This window comes from Channa argus, chromosome 17 (genome assembly GCF_033026475.1).
Source record: "Channa argus isolate prfri chromosome 17, Channa argus male v1.0, whole genome shotgun sequence".
NCBI lineage: Eukaryota > Metazoa > Chordata > Actinopteri > Anabantiformes > Channidae > Channa > Channa argus.
The window spans coordinates 6,446,402-6,460,059 of NC_090213.1; the positions used below are offsets into that span (position 1 = coordinate 6,446,402).

Genomic DNA, 13,658 nt, shown 5'->3' on the forward strand with positions numbered 1-13,658 from the left:
GTCCGCTACACTCGAGCAAAGAAGTACCGGAAATTGTCAGATTAATCTTTCAAAATACATTTAAACAAAATACCAAATTCGGTGCCCACTACAAATGCAGAGACCCAGACACTAATATTACCTGCACATCAATTAGCTTGGAATAATGTGTAAGCACAACATAAAGTACAGTTTATATTTTAGGACCAGTAGTAGCAGACAAAGTCAATAACACTAATAAGTAAAACTGCAATTATTTACCCACAATAGTACTCTACTACAATAAAGACAATAAAGCACTTCACACTTTTTGTTCAAGTGCTGTAAAGTGCAAGCACATTGTTGCATTAAGAAATATAAACTAGTTCAGCAACAATGCAGCTGATGTAATAAAACAATGTTTGTGTCAAATCTTCTTTTCCTTTCAGCTGTTCCCTTTCAGGGGTCGCCACAGCGAATCATGTGCCTCCATCTAACGCTGTCCTCTGCATCCTCTTGTCTCACACCAACTAACGTCATGTCGTCTCTCACTACATCCATAAATCTCCTCTTTGGTCGTCCTCTAGACCTCCTGCCTGGCAGCTCCAACCTCAGCATCCTTTTACGGACATATTCACAGTTTCTCCTCTGAACATGTCCAAACCACCTCAATCTGGCTTCTCTGACTTTATCTCCAACACATCTAACATGATCTGTCCCTCTGATGTCCTCATTCCTGATCCTGTCCATCCTCGTCACTCTCAAAGAGAACCTCAACATCTTAAGCTCTGCTACCTCCAGCTCTGCCTCCGGTCTTTTCTTCAGTGCCACTGTCTCTAAGCTGAACAACATCTCTGGTCTCACCACCGTCTTGAACACCTTTCCTTTCATTCTCGCTGATACTCTTATCACACAACACACCAGACACTTTTCTCCACCTGTTCCAACCTGCTTGCACTCACCTCTTCACCTCTTTGCCACACTCTCCGTTGCTCTGAACCGTTGACCCTAAGTACTTAAAGTCCTGCACCTTCTTCACCTCTTAATACATTTAAAAAACAGTCCAACCTGATAAGGTCAATGTATAAGTCCAGTCTCAAAGAAGTAGCAGTAAATGTTAAAAATCACAACAATTCTAGCACTTGGTAGCTTGTGATTTTCACACTTGTGATCAATAAAGTCTCATTATTATGCTGTGTTTTGTACTATTAGTTAGAATCCAAAACCATAAACTCCACTAAAACATCGTGGAATAAAAGTATAGAATAAAAGTAAAACAAAAATCCCTCAAAATGTTACTTAATTACAGCAGTTAAGTAAATGTAAGCTACTTTGTTACTCTCCTACTGTACAGGCCTATGTGGTCCTCCACAATATGCCAGTTCTGATGGAAATTTTTATTACCAAAAATGCTTATAGTCTACTCATTTCACAGTTGCATAATGTGCAGACATGGATAACATGCTCCCATTATCAGACCTCTGAAAGAAACCCATCATAACTAAATAACACCCATTTTGTTTTAATTCAATACCAGAACTTGGATGTTAACTGAGGCTTTTATTTTGGAAAGTAGAGACTGATGTCCTGTTTTGTCATTCGGGACAACTTGACAGTGGTCCACCGCACCCACTGGAAGCTGGAGGCTGCCTGGGAGGCTGGAGCATCTTTGTTTTGATACCCACCGACCCAGCACCAGTAAACACAAAGAAGCCAAAGCCAAAGCGTCATGTTGAACGTCTGAGCAGACATGGGATGCACGTGGGGAGGGATTGGTCATCCTTTGCTGAGTTAGCTGACTGGGGCTTTTCTTTTTTTTTAATTCAACACTACATCCACCACTATGGCTAAGCAGTATGATGTCCTCTTCCGACTCCTGCTTCTCGGAGATTCTGGGGTTGGGAAAACATGCTTGTTATGCAGATTCACGGACAACGAATTTCACCCGTCCCACATCTCCACCATCGGTAAGAGTCTGCTATTCGTTCTGGTACATTCACCACTTGTTTTAATTAGCACTCCCATTTGTTCAAATTGTCTTTCAGGGTTTTCTATTGATGTCATTTGTGCACCACCAGCTCTTCAGATGGGCTCTTCATGTAGGATTTGATTAGGGGCTTAAAAATGACTGAGGTGAATGCATGTGGAATAGAGACACTGTAAAATCCGCTTCATGCATTGGTTGGGGAAGCCTCGAGAGGGAACATCTGATACCCGCCACACAGATGAGTTTACCAACTATCAGCACTTGTGAAGCCCACGGCCATACGAAAGCACAAGCATGTGTGTTTTGTTTTGTTGGCTCAATTACTTTCTGATCAAACAGTTTTTATTTTCTTTATTGTTTCAGTCATGCTGTGGTTCACAATACAATACATATTACATATTTAGTCATCCTCTTTTTGGCAGAACTTACTAAAAGTATCGCTTTGGCCATTATTATAGTAAATATAGTCATAATATTATATGTGATGTAATATGCTGACCAGTCTTTTTCCTGACAGTTATAATGGGCTGTACAACATATCTGCCTCCATTATTAGGATTCAGCCTGTGAACCATGACAGGCACATTATGGTGGGGAATGTACACTAAGTGGTGTTTTTTTTCACATGCTGTGGTTGAGTCTCTTATCTCTTCCCCTATTCAGCTCCTATTCATCTTTTTTATCTCCAGAATTTCTTTGAGTGATGGCAACTTTTGCAATAATTGGCCATTATGAGGAGAATGCGAAGTCCCCGAGGCTCGAGAGTGAGGTAGAAGTCTGAAAGTGTTTCTCCAGGTTGTTACTGAAAATACAGAGAAATAAGATCATGACATCATGTCAAAGTAAGATCAAGGTAGTGCATGATGAAACTGGTGATGAGGCTGGGATTTGCAGACAGATGTTGGAAGACACAGAGAATACAGCTCCACCACTGATTATTTATTCTACTTATTGGCATTATTTTGAGCTGCTGATGTTTACATGTATGTCTAAAGCCTTTACAGTCTTTTGGGGCTCATGACTCAGATCATATCAGTCTCAGATTTTTCTTCCCACAAACGTTGCCACACTAAACTTTAAACGATGTACGGCCACATGTTTAGAGAGACTGCAGTGTACTATTAGCAAGCATGCACGACAGGAAACATCCACCCTGTGGAGTCATGGCCATATTGTACACTGTGATCCCTTTCTGGTGCCTCTTAGGTTCAGCCTGTTTCTGTCTGCTGAAAAAAATAACTGTAGTGAAGTTTTTGTGCTTTTTTTGCACATTCGCAGCTGGGTGCTTAGAAATCAGACGGTGCAGGCAGTGGAGTCCACATAGGGACTGAATAGGGCAGCAGACTGTGTCTATAAGCAGTGCAGGGAGGTCTGATTCAAACTTCTCTCCTCCGACTAAACAAAGTCCAAAAAGAAAAAAGAGACAGACAGACAGATTGAGAGTGACCACCATCATATGCTCCTGCAGATGATCAATAAATAATTTCCCAGCCTTCACAGTGACAGATGGATATAATTTCTCTCCCACGTCCCCCTCATAGGTGGCTCCATTAGCCTGTTATAGTGCACTTGCTCCTTTTTTGCCCTTAATTATTTTAAAACTGCCGAGCAATAGAGGGGTTTATTAAAAATTAGAAAACGAAACAGTAGATGAATGCCCCCAAATTCAGGCAGACAGCTCCCAGCAGATAGTATATGGAGAGCTGAACATTACAGCCAAATGTGACTGCTGATTTTTATTGCCATTTCAAATCCATTGTGCATTAGTCTGCTGCTGTAACAGCTTCTACTCGTCTGAGGAAGACTTTTCCACAAGATGCTGAAACCTGGCTGCAGGGATTTGCTGCCATTTAGCATCAACAGCATAAGTAATTTCAGACACTGACGGGCAGTAAAGCTCGACTCACACACAGCTGGTGTTAAAATCCTCCAAAAAACATGTTGGGTGCACAGGCCAGTTAGTGTTTAAAAGTTGCTGCTCATATGTGAGATTTATATATGTTTAAAATGACTCTCCTGGGCTTTAAATCCTTCTGAAAAGATTCTGAAAGAGGTCACTGGAAAGCCTTCACAGTGATGCAGTAAAAAGTCTTATCATTTGCATTTGTAGACAAACGTCTGCTACACAAAAGAAAGAGCTCAAACCACAGAAGACGCCCTGCATTTAAATTTAATTTATGTCTTTGATTGGTTCCAGTGGGGTTTTATTTTTTTGACAAGTGAAATACTCCGAAATATGATAAAAGTAAATAGCACCCCTGGCTATAAGATCAACGAAGGACGTGGTTTTATTCCCTGGTTGCAGCTTGCTATAAAAATAAAAGCTCAAACAATATCAGACTTGTCCAAAGTCATTGCAGCAGCAGCAGGAGGAGCTCTGGTATAATTTAAACGTCTAATAAATTCCCTCATCCAGGCATCCTGTTTTATTTTGGCAGGTAACCACTCCTTGTAAAACTTTAGTTCGGAGAGGGCACATTTGTCCAGCGATGAGCAGCTGTAGAGATGATTTAGTAATGGCAGTGAGTCACGCTTGCTGAGTTTAATCTTCCTCACCATTTCCTCAATGGTCTTATCACTGGACTCCTGGTTGTCAAAGCTCCTGTATAGTATAAACCCATCCCTGCTCTATATCATAGCTCAATAAGCAGCTGTCTTCATGGAGGGGATCCCAGTGCTGTTTCGGTCATAAACTCAGCCCACTGCTGTTTGACAAACTCATTAATCTATAGGGTCGGGACTGAAGCACGACCACCACAGATGGTCATCCTGTTATAAATGTTTTTTTACAAAACCAATAACGTTGTCATGGGCTTGACCTTTTCTAGTTCCTGTCACATTCAGAGAAGTGGACCCAAGTGCAGAACGCAACAGATGAGATTTTAATCTCGGTAAAGTAGCAACAATGCCTGAGCGTCACTGCCTAAGATAAACCTGGGTGAGTAAAGTAAGAAGCTACCGATCTCCAGTTATGGATTAACAAGGCACATAATTGCCAACCTCCAGGACAGAGCACAAAACATAACAATCGGCAAAGCTATTCTAAGCGGTGATGTGGAACCCGTTCTCGTCTGTGCCATAGACCTCTGGTGTCTTGCATGGTAGCTCTGCCGTAATCGGTGTGTGTGTAAATGAGAAGCACTTTGTAAGGTACTTTAGGAAGTTGTCTTTTCTTACACACCTTAAAACAAGAAGACCCTTATGTGAAGCTTTGAACTTCACATAAGGGTCATATTGACATAAAAATCAATACAGCAGAATTAGGATATACCCCATAATTTTTTTTACTCCATACATTCTTTATTGTTGTCCTGGAAAATACAATGTCCATAATGCCACTCATCAGCCAACAGTTTGGTTGGACATTTAGAAGTATTATGCCTGCATGTAGGTCTGGAAAACTCACCCTGAAAACTTCAGTCACTGACTCAATCACTTATTTTTACAGCTGCATTAATGCCGATGTTTTCGATTACGCTATCTCATATAACGTAGCATATAAAATGTTGCAGGTTCTTGTTGTCATAGGGCAACAGTAGCCCTGAGTAGAGTTTTTGTCTGGCTCAAACTTAATTTAATAAATGTAATTCCCCAGTGTTTTTCACTCTGTTTCATCTTTTTAAAAGAGATTTGGACAACGTATGAGTTTGACCAAAATCCTGATCTAAATATAAAATATCATTTTTGCTGATGTATTTTACATGCTTATTGAATGTAGTATGTTAATACTGTTATGCCCCTGGTCTAGGGGAACCTAGACATAACACGATGTGTGCCACCACTGCTTTCATTCCCAAACAAAACCAGACCAAGTGTTGTAATATGTAGCTATTTTTATTAACTTTGGATGTGAGCAATGCCCAAAACAACAAACAAAAACTCTAACACCATCCCTGTCTTACCTAAACAACCAAATAAATGCAAAACAAATGACAGGGTACCTCGCCTGAACTCCTAGCCCAAAACAGGAGAAAAGGTAGTAACAAAAAGGGCTTCTCACTCCTACTGTGGCTACTTGGTGCTCAATAATTTACAGTGAGTTCTATTTACAATTTTTACAGAAAATTCCAAATTACAAAACAAAATGCGAAGCTCTCTGTGAGTCCAGTAGTCACGTACAGAATGCTGGGTTGGTTGGCAGAGGTCGCTGGGCTGCTGTCATCGGTTATAAATGGAGAAGGACGCTCCATCCTGTCCAATCAGGTGGCGACATTGAGTTTGAATGGACCAATGGACTACCTGTGGCTCAACCCCACCCCCTCAGACACACCCACAGAAAAACACACCCACAGAAAAAAACAGGAGGAGGAGAAAAAGACAACATAACAATAACACACATAATGACTTGGGTCATAACAATACAAAGGGAGAAAATTTACTACAAATGTATATGACAAGTTTCTAATTGTAAAAAAAAAGTGTGTCCTTTGTCCTGCTTAGCCCCAGTGACAACAGCTCTTGACAGCCTTTTGCTGTCATTGATGACAAACCCGTTCCCAGGTGAATTTGTGTCAGTGACAGAGCAGCCATCCGTCCATCCATTATTGAGCTTGTCACAATTACCTACCGCACACTGACATGTCTCATCGCCTTATCCAGCTTGCATAGTCAATCACAGTCATCCTGGTAATTAGTCAAGCCCATTTTGGGTGTGTACTCTGCATGGATTTCACATTGCTGATTGTAAAATGCTGCCGTGTGAAATGAACTGCTGCACACATTGTGCTCATCTCTATCGTTAGAGTTCCCTCTGAAAGGAAGGGTGGAAGCTGTAGAATGGCCTTTTGTTTTTTTAGGATTTGAAATGTAATATTATTTAAAGCTTTCGATAAAAAACCTCTAGCCAGTTTGAGCAGTAACGTTTTTAAATGCAGTAAAACTCAAATATGTATAAGTCACAAACACAGGTCATTTGAAATTGTTCCCTTGATGACTTTAGTTTAACTTGTTCCAGTTACTGGCACCAAAATACTGAGGTGTGCTCCTTTTGGCTGCAGGTCATATGTGCACCTCTAATCTAACCTGCAACATTTCGGATTTTCCATCAAACTGAATAATTGTGCAGCATGACACATCTGCTTTAGTGACGGAGACACCCAGAACAAGGTGAATCTGATAAAAGGAGCCATCTAACTAAGGAGATCTCACTTTTCTCAGCTTCACTTCTCACTTTTCTGTTATTAAACAATGCAGAGAAATCAGATGGGAACCCAGACAATTTGTTTAACAGCTGGAAGCAGACAGTGTGGGGCGAAAATTAGTTTTCTATAAATATAACTGAATGAATTACCTAATTATCATTTGATTGTGTTATGCAGAATAAAGTTTTCAGATTTGGTTCATCCACTGTACAATGGTGGAACCCACTGCCTGTATCAGCAGTTCATATTTATATCTTTGCTGTTTGCATGGATACAGTCTGACTGGAGCTTAATTAAGTGCTAATACAGCAGGACAATGACACAGGAAGAAGCCTCGATTTCATTAGTCTCCTCTCTCTTCTCAAGCTGCAGGCGAGGTGAGCCGCTGATTGTTATGCTGACCTTTCACTTAGTCTTGATCTGAATGCTCTCGAGTCAAAGACAAAGGCCACATCAAGATTTAAATGAGCCCTCACACTGTTGAGTCAGTGAGCTGCAGCCTCTGTGGAGCGTTAACTTCAGCTTCAGACTTCAGCTCGAAAAAAAAAGCCTGAAAATCAGCCAGGGCCGACTACTGTATGGTAAACCTGTCAGCTGTTTTCTCATGTCGGTCACTGGGAATACAAACCTTACAGAAATACAGCTCTGAAAACCACAAACAGCTTCTCCTCCAGTCATGGAAATCGATTGGAGTAGCTCCTCTGAGTGTTAGGCCGGCTGTGACACAAGGGTGTCAGGTTAATTGGGCTGAACTGTTAATTGATTTCTCGGGGATTACTGTGGCCTGTAGAGGCCTGCGGGTTTGTTTTTCATTTACTTGGATTCCACAGTCATGGACAAAGACAGAGAGCTGTAATTAAAAAGTGAAGTCAGATTATTTCATTTAAATATGTTGTATCAGTCACTCATGTTTGCATGTAAAGTAGTAGGTAAGTCATGTCCATTTCTCCTTTTCCTATCAAGCAGTGAGTCATTTCAGCAGAAATTAATTTCCAGCATTTTTAGAAGTGTTCTCAGGTCCCCATAATGTTTTAGTAAACTTTCCAACATGTTACTAAGGAACTACTTTTGATTTTTTTTAAATATGCATATTATGCATATTATAGAGACACTTGTAAATATTCACTGCTAAGAAAATTATGAAATAGATGAAGACATTTACTTTTACCTGTTCTCTATGATTCATTTCAGCAACAAATACGTAAGAGGAGGTTGTGTTTTTAGGGCCCTGGGACTGTAAGCCAGCCGGACCCACACATTAATCCACCCATAATCCTCAGTAATAATACAGGTTTTAAAACAGAATAGACAGAAATAAAAGTTTACAATTGCACAAGATTTACAGATGCTGGAGTTTGTTGTCTAAATGTTATGCAATGTATCGTATTGTGACTGTGCAGGAAATTTAGTATTGTCCACACCTGGAGGTATAAAAAAGACCAAAATGTTTACCAGACATACAAAAAAAAAAACAAAAAAAAAAACTGAATGTATATGATCATTTTTTAGGAAAGGTTGTGCTGACTTAAACTGCCTAATACTCAATATTAATTTGGGTTATAAAATATTTTAATTCTTAGCCTCAGCATTAAATATCAAGTATCAGCAACATCTCCGAGCCGAGTCCCTGGGATTTTCTTTTATGAATATGACAGAGTTGTCTGAAAAAGATCAGAAATCACTGAAGCATGAACAGCTTCTTGCTTGACTCTCCTCGCTCTGATATCTAGTGTTTTTATGCAGCACAAAGGTAACATTTGCCCTTCTCTCTTATTTCACCTCCTGTGTGATCAATGCAGAGAAGCACTGGATCATTAGCCCAATCTCATTAACAGGCTGATTTACAAGGATGAAGTGGCTCTTACTGTGTTAATGCTTTCTATCATTACAAAGCTACAGCAGATACAGGCGAACCTCTGTCTGAACATTTGGAACATTTAGCCTGAGCACGGCTCTAATAGGATGGTAGAAATATCATATAAGGCTGCCGCTTCTCTGTGAAAGTCGTTTTGTGCTTACTAACCAAATCTTATCTCACTTTCAGGAGTCGACTTTAAAATGAAGACAGTAGTAATAGATGGCATCAAAGTCCGAATACAGATATGGTAAGAGACTGGAGTCAAACACAAATATGGAAGATATGGGGAGATTAACAAACTGATATTACTCAATAGTTATCTTTGAGCTAAGTGCGCTCATAACAGCAGCTTACTGTCTTGCTTGTTTGACGAGGCTTTAAGGGCAGATTACTGTTCTACATGTTGTTCGTGTCTATGCATTTATGTGACTGTGAACATGTTGTCTGTGCAGGGACACCGCAGGCCAGGAACGGTACCAGACTATAACGAAGCAGTACTACAGACGAGCACAGGTAATCGATCCCCTCTATTGCTGTCACACATGGATGTGGTATTATGGCTACAGAGGACCATGGTCATTTTAAATTGAGTTTATTACTTCAATTACATTTTTTTAAGCTATATAAATACGTGATGTGTAATCCCTGGCTCCTGCTTAGGAACTGGAAACTTTTAAAAGTTCTTTTAAAAGATCTTTTAAAGTGATCTTCTTAAAGATTGTTGATTACAGCAAGAAGCTTTAAAACATCACTAATGTAAAAGGATTTTGTCTCATACCCAATTGTATCTCAAGTGTACTGCTCCGGTTAATAAAAACACGGCATTTTCCTTTATCCCCGCAGAGGATGTTGTGACTACACTGACATTGTTATGGATGGATTTTGCTTTTGCTTTGGGCTGCTAAAGAGCTTAGACTGGCTGAAATTGAATTGTCAATTTACCAGAAACTGGCAATGAAATTGGAAGAACGTGTTCTGTCTCCTGTTTTGTGCTATAAAACAATTCATCAGATTTCACTACCATCTTGTGGCTTTACCATATACAATCCCAGTGCTGCCAGTTTTTCCAAATAGTGGTCTGGTTTGTTAACAGTAATCATATCAGCATATCAACTTTAAAATACTGCTTTCAATGTAATGAAATGGAGAACATGTTTAACATGGCTCCCTTAAAAGCTTTACAATGCACCTGCCCTCATCTGGTTTTTAAATCTTTGACCATTTTCTCTGTAGGGAATCTTCCTGGTGTATGATATTACGAGTGAGCGATCCTTCCAACACATCATGAAGTGGGCCAGTGATGTGGATGAGGTGAGTCACAGCGATCAGGGATTTGAGAACTGGATAAATCAGGCACGGTGGAAAATCAGCTGGCATTTTCCCCCCCTTCATTTTACAAAGACTAAAACTGACAAAACTATTTACTGTGCAGAGGCCTTGCTTTGACACATCACAGATGGCCGTCCTGGCGTGATAAAAAAACAAAAGGCAATCGCAAAAACTTGTCGTCATATTTTTATAAAAGTAGGAAGGAGAACATCACTTTATTCTTCTGAGTCATATCTGATGTGCTTCCCCTGCCTTTTCCCAGATTATTTTATTCTATTATTTAGTCATCATGGAGTTTTCCTCCATCGGTCTTTCAAAATATATACACTATTGATCGTGACATGCTTCCCACTTACTTCTAATCTAGCTCTCATTTCCTGTGCACTGTCGCTCCCGTGCTTTCTTGCCTCTGAATTCTCTTGTAATTGAATTCCCTCTCCTGTTCCTATCTCTTTAATTTTGTTTTTCATTCCTCTTGATTCTCTGCAAATATCTCCTCGTAATCCCATGACAAACCTGTAGTACGCTCCTGACAAGGTCCAGAAGATCCTCGTAGGTAACAAGTCAGATGATATGGACAAGAGACAGGTGGCCACCGAGCAGGGTATCAAGGTGGGTACATCACTGTGTGATAACTATTTCAGAGTTGATTACTAGTCCTGAGATATTTTACACAAAATAATGCATAATGGACTGTGCTTTGTCGGGCCTATTGTGTTTCACAGCTCCTCATGCTTGAAACTTGGATTTATAGCCCATAAATAATCTATCAGACTCCTGGCACAAAGTGAGACCTAGTGCAGACAAAGACTGACTAATGCTTTACCTCCTGTTACGTCACATTTTCCATTAACAGCTGCACTTGAACACACCACTGCAGCTCACTGCCAGCAGACAGTCATGCATGTATTCTCTGTACATGTGGGAAAGAAAAAACTAATCGGAGCTCCTAATTGAATAAGAACTGAATTGAAAACAAACCAACACAATAAAATATGTTCCTGTTTTTTATCTACCAGCTGGCCAAAGCTTATGGAATGGACTTCTTTGAGACAAGTGCCTTCACCAACCATAACATAACAGAGGTAAGATGATCTGCAGAGCCAGTTTACCAAAAGACCTAATGATATTTCACAACTGTAACAGGACAAAGCAATGCATCCAATCATTATTAAATAATGGGAGGAAATTACTTGATAAATAAGAATGTATCTTATCTTGTGTTGTTTTTATCGACTGGCTGTGTTTCTCTTGTCTAGACTTTCACACGACTGGCTGAGCAGGTGCTGGCGGCCAATAAAAAAGACCTGGATCTTCTCCGGATGTCTGCTAACGATGAGTTTAATCTTGCTGCTCTGGAGGAAGAGGAGGGACTCTGTGAAAGCGGGGCGGCTGATCAAAGCAAAGGCTGCTGGTGTTAAAAAGAAATGACATGAAATTTGGTTGAGTATCATCACCACATGCTTTGCACATCGTTAGAAAAATGTGGCTCCTTTTGTTGTTATTTGAAATAAAGAGGCAAGTCCAGCTACAATTTTAAAGCCAGCTATGTCCCTCAGTTTCACTGAGCAATGCCAAAAATGCTAATGAGCCATTTGAGAGCAGTTTCAAGGACAAAGATGGAAACGTTTTGGCACAAAGTACCAAGTGTGTGGTGAATTAATCAACAAAGGTCCAAAATGTCAAGGTTTTCCTCAGTGGGTCAGAATGTTCATTATTTAAAGCACTAATTGCTTCTGCAGTGTGTCTTTTATTATTTAACCAAATACAGCTATTTTCGATACAAATTCAGCATTGGCACAGTTGAAAAACTAAATGCAAGACAAGCAGGAGGTTTAAAAAAAAAAGTAGTATCACGTTTTTGCAGACAGTATAAATGTAGGGTGTAGTGGAAAGTGTGGTGTGTGCGTGTGTGTGTGTGTGTGTGTGTTCCAGAAGGTGAGCACCGTAGCACCGTTGAATGCATTAGATTAAGTGTAAGAAATCGCCACAAGAGGGCAGCACATGCATGGAAGGAACCCCTCATGCACTGGAGAGGTTTCCAGTGTTGAGTTATCCTCAAACACTGTTCACTTCTTTTGTCAGTTGTGTATTTTTGGTTGTGATTGCACTTGCAATGGCTACCTTTAAGGGAATGAAAGAATATATGCAGCAACTCTATTATTTTAATGGCCTCATGCAAGTTACACATCAGGTTTTGTTGGTCTAAATCTCACCTAGATCTGTAACACATGTCTGAGGCATTACAAGAGGGAAATGTTGAGAGCAAAGACAGTCAACTTTCTTGTAGCAAACTGGAAGATATTTTTCATTTTCTAGACTTTGTTTATAGAGGGAACCATCCTGCAGATGGATGGCCATTGCATTGTACATATCAGGTTTTTGAAAGCTTTGTAGATGGATAGAATCATGAGGATACATCATTAATTTAATGTATCACCATTACAGGGCTGTATAAAAAGAGTCCACAGTGATGTTATATATGGTCTGAAATGTCCCCTGTGCAAATCCAACAATGTTTTACTCGATCACTGTTTTGTACAGAGTCCAGTGGAGATGTTGTTTCTTTTTTCCCCTCAGACCTTACAAGGAACAAGCAAGGGTTCTGCATGCAATCCACTCTTCTTTCTGTTAATGTAACTTCAATGAAGTTAATAATCACCTGATCATAATACAAGTATTGCATTTGACCAGAGTTGCCTGCTGAAAAACTGCTGAAGACAGAGCGATCATCATAAGAACAACTTTGGCTACTTTTTTCCCAACTCGGTATTACTAAATGCTTCTGAAAATACTAGTTTATTTGTGTAATGTGTGAAATTGGAGTATCGTGCTATTTCAGTTTTTCTCTATTATTTCAAAACAACTTTACACGTATTTGGGTAAATATATTACTTGAAACATGTAAAATGCAACGTGTTATTCTTGGAGAAAAGATTGTCACATGTTTATGAGTAAATATTTGCAGATATATGACTCAGTGCCAGGTTTTCTCTCTTTTAGCTTATATTGAGACCCAAAAAGTGAATGTTGTGTCATCATAATGATTACAGCTGTTGAGAATAGTACAATAAATACTAATAGTCCATTATAGCCAGTCCACCATACTAACAAAAGCTGTATGCTGTGTTTAGTAGTACAGATGTTATGTGAATACAAACCTGAAAATAACAGTTACGGAAATTTGCAGCATTTTATACAATTAAATTAATTGCTTTAAGATATGAGTTACTAATTACATATATATTTAGTGGAACATATAACTACAATACATGCTGTACACAAAACAATGCAAGCATGGATTGAAATTGAAAATATTTAAATAATACCTCAAATAATACCTCACTAGCCTTTCCTGGACTAATCAGTGTGCTGTACCTCAGCA

General features: G+C 39.6%; 1 protein-coding gene across 1 annotated transcript; it reads left to right on the forward strand.

The window, feature by feature from the left end:
* The first annotated feature begins 1,554 nt into the window (after positions 1-1,554).
* On the forward strand, positions 1,555-13,249 carry rab15 (RAB15, member RAS oncogene family). Its single transcript, XM_067482678.1, has 7 exons — positions 1,555-1,925; positions 9,131-9,191; positions 9,397-9,457; positions 10,178-10,255; positions 10,796-10,885; positions 11,293-11,358; positions 11,533-13,249. The coding sequence occupies exons 1-7, from the start codon at positions 1,802-1,804 to the stop codon at positions 11,692-11,694; spliced, it is 642 nt and encodes a 213-aa protein (XP_067338779.1). The 5' UTR covers positions 1,555-1,801; the 3' UTR covers positions 11,695-13,249.
* The last annotated feature ends 409 nt before the right edge of the window (positions 13,250-13,658 follow it).

Bases quoted from the DNA above. Each gene is read 5' to 3' on its own strand.
- rab15 (XM_067482678.1), top strand. From the start codon at position 1,802: ATGGCTAAGCAGTATGATGTCCTCTTCCGACTCCTGCTTCTCGGAGAT. The intron at 1,926-9,130 runs GTAAGAGTCTGC...TCTCACTTTCAG, and splicing joins GTCCCACATCTCCACCATCG to GAGTCGACTTTAAAATGAAG. The intron at 11,359-11,532 runs GTAAGATGATCT...TCTCTTGTCTAG, and splicing joins CCAACCATAACATAACAGAG to ACTTTCACACGACTGGCTGA.